The sequence below is a fragment of the Protopterus annectens genome, chromosome 10.part0, assembly GCF_019279795.1.
Source record: "Protopterus annectens isolate FY-2018-M chromosome 10.part0, PAN1.0, whole genome shotgun sequence".
Taxonomy (NCBI): domain Eukaryota; kingdom Metazoa; phylum Chordata; order Ceratodontiformes; family Protopteridae; genus Protopterus; species Protopterus annectens.
In genome coordinates this window covers 793,941,701-793,956,522 of record NC_056744.1, presented here as the reverse complement: position 1 = coordinate 793,956,522, position 14,822 = coordinate 793,941,701, and the positions used below count along the sequence as shown (strand labels likewise).

The 14,822-nt window shown below is 43.4% G+C and overlaps 1 protein-coding gene across 4 annotated transcripts in view; it reads right to left on the bottom strand.

The window, feature by feature from the left end:
- The window catches only part of AGL (amylo-alpha-1, 6-glucosidase, 4-alpha-glucanotransferase), a 1,248,201-nt gene that overhangs the window by 503,853 nt on the left and 729,526 nt on the right, over nt 1-14,822 (bottom strand). For all 4 annotated transcript variants that reach the window (XM_044085615.1, XM_044085617.1, XM_044085614.1 and 1 more), the window contains exons 19-20: nt 10,276-10,379; nt 10,033-10,167 (exon numbers count right to left, since the gene is read on the bottom strand). In XM_044085615.1, coding sequence (XP_043941550.1) covers nt 10,033-10,167; nt 10,276-10,379 — 239 coding nt within the window. The remainder of the gene's footprint in view (nt 1-10,032; nt 10,168-10,275; nt 10,380-14,822) is intronic.

Sequence of the window (14,822 nt, the reverse complement as noted above, 5' to 3'; positions counted from 1 at the left end):
AGTGCAGTTGTGCACACTTACCATAAATGTAGATGTTTGAGTGTATTCACTGTAGATGTTTGAGTGTATTCACTGTTGCAATCATGACTTGTGTGATTTCCTGCTATGAAAGCCCTAGATCGGCATGACTACCAGAGAAAAATCCCCCTCCTTCATGGGCTGGTGGGCTCCCTGACTGACATCAGTACGCTTGGGTACATAGGGAGCCAACTGGCATCATGAAATCAATTTTCTTTTGTCCTCTTGGAGGTAGGAACCCCCAAGATGGGTCCAAGAGTAACAGACCTAAGACAGAGAACCTAATGGCTTGACAGGAAGTTTGTACCAAACTACCCTGTAGGCTAATGGGGAAGGAAGGACGGAAAGAAGACTGCAACAGTGAATACACGCAAACATCTACATTTTATGGTAAGTGTATACAACTATACCATGTTCTCCGTGTTTCACTGCTGCAGTCCTGACTTGTGGGATAATTCCCAAAGCTGAAAGGATGGTGGAAGGAAGATTAGGAAGAGGAAAGGATGTCCTGCACAATAGCAGTGGTGAATCCTGCTCTGGACCTGAAAAAGGCTGATAAAATGGTAGTGTTTGGTGAACCTATGCACAGATGACCGGGATGCCGCTTCCAGAATGTACTTGATAGGGACTCCTTTTAAAAAGGCAGTAGAGGTAGCAATAGCCCAAGTAGGAGGAGTCCTGACAGCTTCAGTTGGCTTCTTATCATGATGACTAACAAAATGAGACACAGTGAGAGATCATTTTGGAAATAGTCTGTTTGGAAACTGGTTTCCCTTCAGAACCAGTGGCAAAGGCCACAAAGACTTGCTCTGATTTTCTCAATGTTTTAGTTCTGTCAAGATAGTAATGAAGCTGCCTATGAACATCCAATGAATGACAGATTCTTTCCCACTGGTTCTGTGGTTTGGGAAAGGTGGGCAGGTGTATGACTTAATTCAAGACTGCGCTTGTGACCACCCTGTGCATAAAGGTAGGGTTAGTCCTGAGGGAGACTGCTTAAATGGAAGGTAAGGAAGAGTCCCACTGCCATGACAGCCTGCAGCTCAGATACTCTCCTGGTAGAGGTGACAGCCAGCAAAAGGTCATTTTTCCAAGTTAGAAACTTTAAGTCAGCAGAAGCCACTGGTTTGAAAGGAGGCAGAGTGCATTTTTCCAGAACAAAATTGTGGTCCCATGGAGGGGTAGGTTGTCTCCTGGAATGTCTGATGTGGATAACTCCTATAAAAAATTGCCTTAGACAGGGGTGTGAAAAGATAGGAGGAAGAATAATGATATGGGCTGAAATGGAGAGGCATGAATTTTAATGAAGAATAGGACAGGTCCTTGTCAACCAGACTAGCCAGATAATCTAGGATGATAGAGATCTTAGCTAAAAGAGAACTGTGGCCCTGTTGTTGACACCAGATGGAAAACCTCTTCCACTTTGCTAAATAACATTTCCTAGTACCAGGCCTTCTGGCCTCTAAAGATGTCTTAAGCCTGCTTGCTTAGGGTAGGATCATAGGCTGGTACTAGGCTATCGGCCCTAGGGCCTGTACAGGCCTAGCCATAACAATTCCCTGGCTATTTCTTCCCACAATATTTGCTTCCCAGCCCAGGAGGCTGTGGAATTATCCAGGCCGAGAGTTTGAATGTCTGCAGGCTGGGATGCACAATCCTTCCGTTGCCCTTTGTCAGAAGTTCCATTCTCTGAGGCAACTGACTGCCATGGATTCTCATTGGTTAGGTTGAGCAGCAGAGGATAGTGATGCTGCCTGGCCCAGTTCGGAGCTATCAGTATTGCCCTAGGCACCTCATTCCATATTTTTAGAAATACCTGAGGAAGTAGAAGTAAGGGTGGGAATGCTTAGATGAAAAGGTGAGTCCAAGGAAAATTAAAAAACATCTTTTTCTAGGCTGAGAGTAGTTTGCTCCTGGAGCAAATCTTTTAGTTAACCATTTTCCTTGGCGCTGAAGAGATCTATCTGGGGAACTCCCCATTACTTGGCTATGCAGAGAAATGCTTCCAGATGTAGCAGTCATTACATCTGGGTAGATTCCCAAAGCTAAGGTTGGGAGGATGGATTTATGCAGAATTAGGACCGGCTATAAGGCCCTGCAAAACAGCAGTGGCAAAGTCAGCTCTAGATTTAGAGAAAATTGGTAAGTGATAGTGCTTGGTGAAAGTATGAACTGAACTCCAGGTAGCAGCTTCTAGAATATCCCTGGTAGGAACACCTCTGAGAAAGGCTGTAGAAGTAGATGCAGCCCTGGTGGAATGGGATCTGATCCCCTGAGGGATAGGTTTTCCATGGTGCTTATAGCAGAAATGAATGCAATGGCTTATCCATTTGGAAATGGTTTGCTTTGAAATAGCCTTTCCCTCTGCCCCTGCAGCAAATGCTACCAGCAGTTGTTCAAATTTTCTTCGAGATTTAGTCCTGTCCAAGTAAAATCTAAGTTGTCTGTGTTGTTGTTGTTGTTTGTCTTTCGGCTTTTTCCCTGGTAAGGGGTCACCACAGCAGAACTCCGGTCCGCTAATGATTGGCAGATTTTTATGAAACGCTGAGGTGCCAGCTCGATGCCCAACCTTCAAAGAAGAAATGCCCATTTATGCATGCATGTCTTTCGAACGCTACCCAACTGGGGAGGACATGCAGACTCCACACAGAAGGCACTCCCAAGCCAAGCCGAGAATCGAACGGGAGAACCTCTTGCTGTGAGGCAACAATGCTACCGCTGTACCACCATGGAAATACATCCAATAAATGCAGAATCCGCTACCCTTGTTCTGTGGATTGGGAAAGAAAGTTGGCAAATGAATGGACCTATTAAGAGCCACACTGGACATCACCTTGGGCATGAAGGATGGGTTGTTCCTGAGTGACACCCTGTTCGTATGAAAGATGATGAAAGGATCCACTGCCATAAGGGCCTGTAATTCAGAAATCTTTCTAGCTGAAGTGATTGCTAAAAGGAAGCCTGTTTTCCAGGAAAGGAATTTTACGTCTGCAGTTAACAGCTGGCTCGAAAGGAGGTAGAGTGAGTTTTTCCAATACAAAGTTAAGGTCCCAGGCAGGGGTTGGAGCTCTCCTGGGTGGCTTTAAGTTTTTGGCCCCTCTGAGATACAGCTTTAACAGAGGATGAGAGAAGGGGGGGGGTTCTGTGTTGTAATGAGCTGAACTGGCTGAGGCATGGATTTTTATGGAAGAAAAAGATAGGCCCTTGTGAAGCATCTCAGTTAAGTATTGCAAAATCTGAGGTAAATTGGGCACTGCTGTGGTCATCCCTTGAGATTGATTCAAGGCACAGAATCTTTTCCATTTGTCAGCATAAGATTTTCTGGTACTAGGTCTTCTCGCCTCCAGAGTGACATCCATCACAGGTTTGCTGAGGGATGCAAAGGGAGAATTTAAGTGATTAGCCAAGCTGCAAGATTCAATGTTTGGAGCTGAGGGTGCAGAATTTGTTTGTTCTGCTGAGACAGTAAGGAAGGTGTCTGAGGCAGGTGCCATGGAGAAAGTTGTGACAGACTGTGTAGGAGGGGGTACCAGTGTTTGCAAGGCCAGTCTGGAGCAAGTAAAATCATCTTTGGTTTGTCCTGTTTGACTTTTAGTAGAACTCTGGGGAGCAAAGCAGAGGGGAAAAAGCATAGACTGACAGGTTTTCCCAGCTGAAGGACAGAGCATCCACTTTCCAGGCTTTTATGTGAGGAGATCTTGTGCAAAATTTGTCCAACTGGTAGTTCTGGGGTGAGGCAGAGAGATCTATGTCTCGGCTCCCCCATTTGCATATTAACATGTTGAAAATCCATGGTTCCAGTTTCCATTCATGTGGGTCCATGAGATTTCTGCTTAGATCGTCTGCCAAAATATTCAGCTTTCCTGGCAGGAACTGGGCTTGTAGTTGTACTTGATAGCTCAAGGCAGTGTTCCACAATGCCATGGCTTGTCTGCAGAGGGGTAGGAATGTGTACCCCCCTACTTGTTTATGGACCACATAACTGTGGTGTTGTCCGTCTTTACCATTAGCTGCCCTGGATGAAGGTAGTCCTTGAGGGCTGTCAGTGCTTTCTGTACAGCTAGCATTTCTTTGTGATTGATATGAAGGTGCATTTGATTCAAGCTCTATTTGCCCTGAATGCACTTCCCTGCCAGATAAGCTCCCTGCCAGATGAGCCCCCCATGCATAGTCTGATGCATCTGTAGTTAGGGTTTGGGCGGCAGGGGGTGGTGTGAATGGCAGTCCCTTGTTTTGGTGGCAGGCTTCTGCCCACCAAAGGAACTCTAGTTGCAGGCAAGGTATGATAGGAATCATTGTTTCCAGGCTGTGAGAATGCTGACTCCATAAACTTTTTAAGTACCACTGAAGTTTCCTCATATGCAGTCTTGTACATGGAATTAGAAGAATGCAGGAGGCCATTACCCCCAAGGCTTGCAGTATTTGTGTTGCTGAGAGCACGTTTTTTGTGGACACCTGTTTGAAGTAAGTCACCAACTGAATTTGCTTTTCTGGTGTAAGGTAAGCCATCTGGGCAGTTGTATTCAAGCTTGCACCCAGGAATGCCATTTTTTGAGAGGGTACTAGTTGTGATTTCTTTTCATTTATGGTGTACCCTAGACAAGTTAGAACCCTTTTTACAAACGCCAGATGTTTTAGAAGAATGGCTTTGTTTTCTGCCTGAATTAGACAATCGTCCAGGTATGGATATATTTGAATATTTCTTTGCCTGCAAAATACAATTACTGCAGCCAGGCACTTTGTAAAGACCCTGGGCACAGTATATAAGCCAAAGGGCAGTGCAGAGAACTGATAATGCAAAAAGCCTGCTTTGAAGCGGAGGTATCTTCTGCAAGATGTAATGACTGCAACAGTGAAACATGAAGAACATCTGTGCCCACCATGCAAATTCCTCCTTGAGACAAAGGATCAACTATATCTCGGTCAAAAGGGGTTGGGGGTGCTGGCACCACACATTCTGAGGTATCACTAGAGCTTCCTCATGTACAGCCTGGCCAGAGGGACCATGAGGATGCAAGATGGCATGTAGCTGAGTGCTCTGAGGAATTCCCTGGCTAAGAGGCATTATATCTCTGCATAAACTTTTGGAAGTAGTGAGTCAAGAAGGAGACCTTGCTGGAGGTAAGAAGGCCTTTTGAAGAACGAGTCCAGAACAGCCCCAAGGAAGACAATCCTGGTGGACAGCTCTGTGTTGGACTTATGTATATTTATGTTAAAGCCCCAGGGATGTCAAGAGGTTCTGGATGAACACTAGAACCCATGTGGAGTTTATACAGACTTGTGGCTTGTATTAATTAAACAATCGCCCATGTAGGGGTAGATCTGGGCCCCTCTGGTCCTGCAAAAGGTGATTAGATGGGCTAAGCACTTTGTGAATACCCTGGAAACAGCAGACAAGTCAAAGGGCAGTGCAGAAAATGGACAGTGACTGGTACTGCTCTGAAGCATAGAAAGCTTGTGTGTGATTCCTCTAAAGGAATGTGTGAGTAGGCATCTTTTAGATCTAGGGTGGTCATGAAGGCCTGAGGAGCCATCATGGATAAAAGTTTTTGAAGAGTTAAAATTTTAAATTTTGGAACCAGCAGGGACTGGTTGAGGATGGATGGGTCTAAAATGGCACACCAACAGCCTTCCTTTCTGGGAACTAGGAACAGCTTGAAGGAGAAACCCTTTCCCTTTTGGTGTTCCAGAACTGGTTCCACTGAGCCCTGTGAGCACAATATCTGAATTTATGAAAGGGTCTCTGTCCTGTGCATTGGTGGAATGTCTGGATAGCCTGCATACTTTAATGGTTCTTTGAAAGTGAGTTTATAGTCATTTGAAATAATGCTTAGAACCCACCTGTACGAAATGATTAGGGAACAATTTTCCTCGAACAGGGATAGTCTTCCTCCTAGTCTTGTGGAGGGTGGGGTGGGCTGTAGAGGAGATTGGGGTCCAAAGAAACTGGGATTGATGAGCCACTATTGCTCTCTGCCAGGGGTATGTGGCCTAGAACTGCTTTACCTGGAAGTGTCTGAGGTCCACTGTCTGGGTCTTTGTAGTTGCTGTTGCCTTTGTGTCCTTTCCCTCCAGGGTCTCCTCTGCTGTTTTTGGATTGTGTGGGAAAGGACCAATGTTTAGTGGGACACTTCCTACTAAATATAAGGGGATGAACTTGAAGGAAGTCTAACAGTTTGCCCGGATTTAATGTAGTCTTCCATCTTTTTAAGTACAACCACAGCTTTGGACCCAAAGAGGAAATCCTTGTCTAGAGGGCCATCCAAAAGATTTGACTTGACATGCTTAGGGAGAGACTGTTTCCTTAGCCATGCATGTCTTCTAATAACAGAACCAGTGGCTGCAGCCGGCTGGAAGCCTTTATAGCGTCATAGCCACAGTGCAAAGAACACATAGCTACTTGAAAGCTAGAGTGACAAAGGTCTAGTAATTCTTTGGAAAGGCTCTTGTCCTCAATGGTAGTAATTATTTGCTTTAACTGATCCAGAATGGTCTGCTGGTATTTGATCATGTGGAGATGGCAGTTAAAAGAGCCCTCATAGCTAAGGTGGCAAAGGTATAAACTTTTTTGCTAAATCTAGCAATAGTCCTGCTCTATATCAGATGTTAAAGGGTTTTTTGAGGAAGTGGCTCTAGCTCCTTTGGGTCCAGGGGTGACAACCTCTGGAACAGCAGAAGGGCTCTTAAAAAGATGTTTATGGGAGACTAGAACCCTCTAAAACCTGGCTGGTGGAAGGGGAATAAGGATTCAAACAGGAACAGAAGAAAGCATACTCTACAACCTCTAAAACAGAAGGAATGTCAAGAAGCTTGTGCTCTGGCAGGACAAGGAATTCCCCAATCCTTTTCTTGGACTGCGGATAATCCTGGGCTTCCCACTGAAAATATTCACAAATGGCATGAAGAGTTTTCTCCAAAAGTAATCTCCTCAGGGGGAGAAGCAGAAGCCATTTTTTTTTCAGAATCTGAATCCTCAAAGGAAGTCAAGGAGGGTCCTTCATCAAAAACAGACTACTCCTGGTCAGAATCCTCAGCAGATTCAAAAGGATAAGAAAGTACTTCAGGTGCAGGATCCCTTTTCCTTTTCCCTGTTGAAGACTCAATAGGGGGTTGGCTGAATCTGACCAGGAAGATTAAGTCTTCAACCAACCTAACCAATTCCTGCTGATAACCCTGTGTATGTGGGAGCTGGCAGGCCTAAGCATAGGCCTGTGGAAGAGTTCCCTTCTTTGGGGCAGCTTCGGGTTAGGACCTGGAAACATTCACAATTCTGATGCCAGTCTCTCAAAGAATGAGCAACTGGTGTAAGCTGATGCCACAATGGAGCATCACTGGTAAAAGCTCGCTCATCAGAAGAAAAGGCCTGCTGAGCAGCCCCGGACCTGACAGATCAGCCAAATGTTAAGGCCTGGGCAGAAAATGAGGGACCCAATATCATGTCGGATTCCGAATGCATCTCAGAGGCCTGCATCACCACCTCAGATGTGGAAGGGAACTGTAAAAGTGCTTCTTCTACAGCAATCATGAGCCTTGGAGGACTAGCAGACGGAGAATGATTATCGTCAGAGACCCTAAGCTTGAGTCACTTTTCTTTATCCCGCCTGCATTAGGGAGCTCAAACTCAGTACGACTGGCAGACACCACTGGATGTTGAGAACTGCACACGAGACTAAGGTGACCAGCTAAGCTTTCAGTCCTATGCCTAATAGTCCAAGAATTGAAATGGGCACAGAAACGGCAATTGGGTATGTAGTGATATGGGCCTAAACAGGTGACACAAAGGGAATGGAAGTCTTGGTGTGGAATCTGTTTACCAAAACAGAGTCAGTTATTAACCTTATCCGACAGGAGTCAAACAAAGAAAAGAGTTCCCTAATGGGGTACTTAAGCTTTCAGACAACATCGCTAGTGTGGACTAATAGATGCACTGAAACACTGCTTTGGGCTCTGACGGCAAGGAAAGACCGATATCATAACTTTGGCTGGCTCCCTATATACATCAGTCAAATTGTCTGCCAGCCCACGGAGGAGGGATATTTTTTTCTCTGGTAGTTGGGCCAGTCAAGGGCTTTTATGGTAAGAAATCCCACAGGTCAGGGCTGCCAGAGTGAAACAAAGAACATCAATAGGTCTTTAGTTATCAGGGTCTATGGTTGGACCACCCTTGTGTAACATTATGGTTGTTTTCTAGGCTTCAAGAATGTAAGCAGAGGACAGGTTTAGATTAAACAGGTAAACCAGGGGACCAGTTAGGCCACATTTGGCACTGGTAGTCAAACAACCCGGTATACTATCAGAGCCCGTGGAGGAGGAGGTGTTGTTGGCTTTACACAGGGATGACAGAACTTGCTGCATAGTAACTAAAAGGATGTCAGGGATTGGAGAATCTGTGGAATAGCTATAACCATGGGTGGCATACATTTTTGTACTAAATTTGTCAGCAAGGACATTAGCCATTTCCTTTGACTCAGAATGTGCAGTATTATTGTTGGCTAGCTTCAAACATTGTCAGGTGTTATTTCTTAACTTCCTGATATAATTAAGGAAGGATTTATTTATTTTTGGGTTTGGTGGCTATTTTAAGTTCAGTATCAACTTTGAGCTTCCTAGTGGTTCCCTTAAGCTCTTTATTACTTTACATAAGTGTGCTTTTAATTTTGTTTGGTGGACTCCCTGCACTGTATACAATCTTGTTAAGATTGCTAGGGCTGTCAATTTTGAAGATTCCTGTTACTTGTTTCCTAACTAAAGTAGTACAGCAAAGTCTCCTACCCTCTAAATCCAATGTGACAACCACAACTTCACGAGTACTGCAATACACAGCTACGACAGTGACAAGTTTAGTTCGCATGTTAACATAAGCAGTATCCCATCTAGACTGAAGGTCTTAAAACTTCGGACTGTTAATTCTGGGACATATCTCTGCTAAGTACTACTACCACTACCACCACCACAAGCCACACTCATAGTCCATTTTAATGCTGCTGAAGAGAAAGACACCATCCTCCTTAGTGATGGCAGATAAACTGAATGTTCAAGGCTAAAAGACTGCTTTTATTCTGTGCAACATCATTGTCAGAATTGCCAACACAAATGGTGTAGGAGTAGGTTTAAACAAAAGAAGACAAAAAAAGCTATTTGAAATATTTTTTTTTGTTGCTGATTGAGGTAGGGGAGGAGATTTTTCTTTCAAGCGACCACATCTAGATATTTACAGACAATATTTATACAATAGCTTTCTTTCTTTTTTTTTAGTTTTAATGTTTGAAGATTTTTTTCCTAGGAACATCATGGAAGTTAGGAAGACCCAAATCCATACAATCCAATTCACAAATATCCCAATTTCAAAATATTGTATCAAGTCTCTAATAAAATGAGAGGTTTCCAAATTGCTGCTTAATTTCTGCTGGACCAGTTCACATACAACTACCAATCACTTCTTGAGACAAAAGAGAAATGAAAATCGTCATGCTGGCAAAGAATGTATGCAGATATTGGTTTATCACATACTTTGTAATTCAGAATGGAATCAAATAATTTAATGCATATTGGTGTAGCTTTTATTATGCAATTTGTAAGTAGATGTGATACAAAGACTACATAAGCCTCTTAATAAGACATGATAGGATTTTTTTGGGTTTCATAATGTTGTCTGTTTAATGCTGCCTGTTTACACAGAACAAAAGTTTGGATTAAAAAAGTAAAAAATGACACCAGCTGCTACCCTTTTTAGGCATGTGTCAGGTCAGTTTCTTGGAAAGGGCAGCTTCACTTTGGGGAAGTCCAAAAAGTGCTGGAAGTCAAACCAGAAGGGAGATATGCCTGCAACTAATTTCTACAGATAAACAATAATACTGTAGCACTGATCCATATAAAAAACATCAGCTGTTTAACACTCTACACTACATACAACACCCAATATAGTCAACTGATATTTAAACAGCACTCACTTAAGTGGCAACTATACAGTCAGATTTATGTATTTTCTGCTAGACAGCTGTCACTGATACTCACAAAGCAAGTGGAAGCTTCAATGCATCTGCCGCACTGTCATTGGAAACACTGCCAGACTTAAAGTGTGGACTGAACTGGATCAGGTGACTACGAAGCAACCCTACAGCTTTTTGAGCATCAGGGTCAAGACTCACCCTACAAAAAGTACATGAAAATAAACAGAGAAAATAGATGTTCAGTGAATGAGGTTTCTAGTAAAACCTAATTGTTAACGTTACATAAATAAACAACTTGCTATTTTACCGGAATGCAATCACACTGCCTGGTGTTAGGTTCTTAAATTCGATTTCTTGGACATGGCCTTTTGAAGTTCCAACAGTATGCTTTACAATCTTGCTGTCTTTAAGCTTGATATTGAAAAGTTATAGAAAATGATAAAAAAAAAAAAAAAATGGATCCAATTAAAAATGTTCTTCCAAAAATAACAAAATATTTTTTCTCAGAAAAAAATGTGCCTTCCACATCCAGACCACACTGCACAGTTGTTCTCTATTGAAGCTGCTTAAAAAAAATTCAGAAATCGTACAATTTTTCCATTTACTGACAGGTGCAATAATTAACAACTTTCAGGTTAGAGTACTGATACGTGTATTGGCATGCCATTTCCAGAATGTAAGAAACCTTAAGCAAAATCTTTCTGAAAAGGTGATTCTTTGTTAAATATCTTAGAAAGTCAAAGTGACACAACTTGCTAGTAGAATATCTGGGATCTTTCCTGATAACATTACATTAATGTTTTTGGAGTATTCCAAGGGCAATATATCTGGGATCTTCCATGATAACATTACATTAATGTTTCTGGACTATTCCATGGGCAATTTTGTACTTCGGAAGTCTATGATGGGAGACTAGTTACCAAGTTCATTCTGATGAAGGAACTCAGGGCACAAATGCAATAACTAAGAAAAGAATGCTTACTATCATATACATGAACAGTACAGTAAGACTTCAAAAGAAAAAGTAAAAAGTCATGGACTTTTTGAAGCCATTTAACTGAAAAACTTGATGTCCTTACAGGATCATTTCATGTAGAACCTCATCACAAGACCATATGCTTTTTCAGTTTCTACCAGTACTGGTCCTTTAAGTCTAACTGGTGGAAGAAAGAAGCTATGATAAGCTTTATCAGCACAAGCAAAGCCAATAAAGTACAGTTGTGTACACTTACCATAAATGTAAATGTTCGAGTGTATTCACTGTTGCAGTCATCACACTTGGGTTATCTGCCTGCAGGTAGCCCTCAGTCGGCCCGAATACCAGAGTTTTAGGTTTTCTGCGTTGGATGCTGTCGCCTCATCCATGACGTCAGGTTGTCAGGGGTATAAAACATACAGCCGACACCATCACATCAGTTTTTCTTGCCCCAGATGTCAGGAGGCCCCAAAATAGGAAGCAATCAAATGGTGTGAAACACCTCCAGTAAAAAGTAAATACCATTTCCATAAGATATGGGCAAAAAAGAGGATAGGTAGAAAGTATATAAAGACAGGAGGGGCCGGAGGGAGGGTAACCAGGACTGCAACAGTGAATACACTCAAACATCTACATTTATGGTAAGTGTACACAACTGTACTATGTTCTTCATGTTTCACTGTTGCAGTCATCACACTTGGGTTGATTCCCAAAGATGAGGAAGGGTGGAGGCAGTCAAGAAGTTGTAGGGCTGGCTAGCAGGCCTTGTAAGACTGCTGTGGCAAATTCAGCTCTGGATTTAGAAAAGATAGGTATGTGGTAAATGCTTGGTGAAGGTGTGTACAGAATTCCAGGTTGCAGCTTCCAGGATGGCCCTGGTAGGGACTCCCATGAGAGAAGCTGTACAGGTTGAGGTAGCCCTAGTGGAATGAGGCCTGATCCCCTGTGGGGTAGGTTTTCCATAGTGTTTCTAGCAGAAATGGATGCAGTGTGCTATCCATTTAGAAATGGTTTGTTTTGAAATGGCCTTCCCCTCTGCCCCTGTAGCAAAGCTGACTAGCAGCCGGTCAGATTTTCTGAAAGGTTTAGTCCTGTCAAGGTAGAACCTGAGCTGTCTGTGCAAGTCCAAGGAGTGCAGGATCCTTTCCACTTTATTCTGAGGATTAGGAAAAAAGGTTGGCAAATGGATGGATTGGTTTAAAGCCACACTGGACACCACCTTGGGCATAAAAGATTGGTTAGTCCTGAGGGAAACCCTGTCCACATGGAAGTTAATGAAGGTTTCCACAGCCATAAGGGCCTGTAACTCAAGACACTCTTCTTGCTGAAGTGATGGCTAGCAGCAAGGCTGTTTTCCAAGAGAAGAATTTTAACTCTGTTGTAGCAGCAGGCTCAAAAGGGGGAAGCGTGAGCTTTCTAGTACAAAGTTAAGGTCCTAGGCTGGAGTGGGAGCTCTCCTTGGGGGTCTTAAATTGTTAGCTCCTCTCACGAACTGTTTGATCAGAGGGTGAGAGAAGAGGGGTGGCTCAGTATTTTAATGAGCTGAGATGGCAGAGGCATGAATCTTAATTGATGAGAAGGATAGGCCTTTGTGGAGCAGCTCTGTTAGGTAATCTAGGATTTGAGGCAAGGAGGGCACGACTGTGTCCTACCCTTGAGACTGCCTCCAAGAACAGTATCTATTCCACTTTTCTGAATAGGATTTCCTAGTACTGGGCCTCCTGGTCTCAAGAATAACCTCCAGCACATGTTTGCTGGCGATGTATTCAGGGAATAAGCCAGGCTGCCAGGTTCAGGGTTTGCAGCTGAGGATGCAAAATCTGTCCCTCTTGCTGGGACAGCAGAGAGGGGATCTGATGTAGGTGCCAGGGTGGCACTGCTGTCAGACTGTGTAGGAGTGGGTACCAGTGCTGGCGTGGCCAGTCTGGTGCAATAAGGATTGTCCTTGGCCTGTCCTGTTTGATCTTGAGGAGTCCTTTTGGGAAGAGGGGCATAGGGGGAAAGGCATAGACTGAGAGGTTTTCCCATGTGAAGGATAGGGCATCCACTTTCCAAGCTTGGCTCTGGGGAATTTGGGTGCAAAATTTGTTTAGTTGATGGTTTTTAGGGGACGCAAAGAGGTCCACCTCTGGTGTCCCCCACCTGTGTATTAGAAGTCTGAATGAGTTTGGTTCCAGTTTCCACTCATGTGGGTCCATTAGATTTCTGCTCAAGTCGTCTGTCAGTGAATTTTGTTTGCCTGGCAGGAATTGAGCTTGCAGGTGCACTTGGTTGCTTAGGGGTGTGTTCCACAGAATCCTTGCTAACCTACAGAGTGGGTAGGAGTGAGTTCTCCCCTGCTTGTTTATGTACCACATAACTGTGGTGCTGTCTGTCTTTATGAGGAGGGTCCTGGCAGGATAAGGTATTTGAAGGCTGTCAGTGCATTCTGTATAGCTAACATTGCTTTTTGATTGATATGCAGGTGAATTTGTCCTGGGCTCTATCTGCCTTGAATGCATTTGCCTGCCATGTGAGCCCCCCATGCATAGTCTGATGCATCTGTTGTCAGAGTTTGGACGATGGGGGGGGGGGGGTTGTGAGAAAGGGAGTCCCTTGTTGTGGTTGCAAGCCTCTGCCCACCAAAGAAACTCTGTCCTTAGGCAAGGAATGATAGGAATCACTGTTTCCAGATCCTGGGAATGTTGACACCAGAGACTTTTTAAGTACCACTGAAGTTTCCTCATATCCATTCTTGCATATGGAATCAGTAGAATACATGAAGCCATGAACCCTAGGGCTTGCAGTATTTTTCTTGCAGATAGCTGGGTTTGGGTGTCCAGTAGTTTGAAATAAACCTGTTTTTCTGGAGTGAGGAATGCCATCTGGGAAGATGTGTTCAAGCTTGCTCCCAGGAATACAATCTTTTGGTTGGGCACCACATGTGATTTCTTTTCATTGATGGTATACTCCAGATCTCCAATGGGGGTACTTAGCTTTAGAAGACTTCACGTTTGAAACTCAAAAAAATGAAAATTTCAAGGAGCTGCCGACCAGCACTTGCAAACTTCTTTTGCTTCAGGCTCCCGCGTGGCAAGAAAAGCTGATGTAATAGCGTCGGCTGCATGTTTTATACCCCTGACTACCTGATGTCATGGATGAGGCAAACAGCATCAAACACAGAAATCCCAAGACTCTAGTATTCGGGCAGACTGAGGGCTACCTGCAGGCAGATAACCCAAGTGTGATGACTGCAACAGTGAAACGCTAAGAACATCAAAACATTTGCACAGGCAGCTCACCAGTGAAACATTTTCTGATAGTTGAATAATTCAGACTTAAAGATCAACATGAAAAACAAAAGTGCATATGACTGAAAACCTGTTGTTTTATACTAGGACATAAATCAGTGTATGACTAAAAATGTACTATGTATGCATTACCTACTTTGAAAAGTGAGACTAATCTTCACTAAAACAGAAATAACTGTAACAAAGTAAATATCAGTAAAACAAATGTTACAACTACACAAGCATTAGGAAATTAAATCTAGGGGCTCTGCTTCTAAAATTGTGTTAGCATTGCTTTAAAATCTGCCTGATGTGGGGACTAAGACTGGCATTACACTGTGTTGATATGAGAAAAACACACATAGGTAAGTACTTTTAATCTGTCTGGTCATACATGAAAAGAGCCCAGAGCTGTGTACTGTCCTAACAGGAGGAATTTTCCTGAGAAGGAAATGATAAATCTATGTCTTCTGCTGGTTTGACTATATTTTTGCTTAAGTGTTTCATTTCTTGAGTGCATTCTCAGAAGAGAAATGGCACACTCTCCAGAAAATGCATTTTCTGTGTTGGGGAGGGGAGATTATACCTTGTGTGTATGCGTGCATTTGA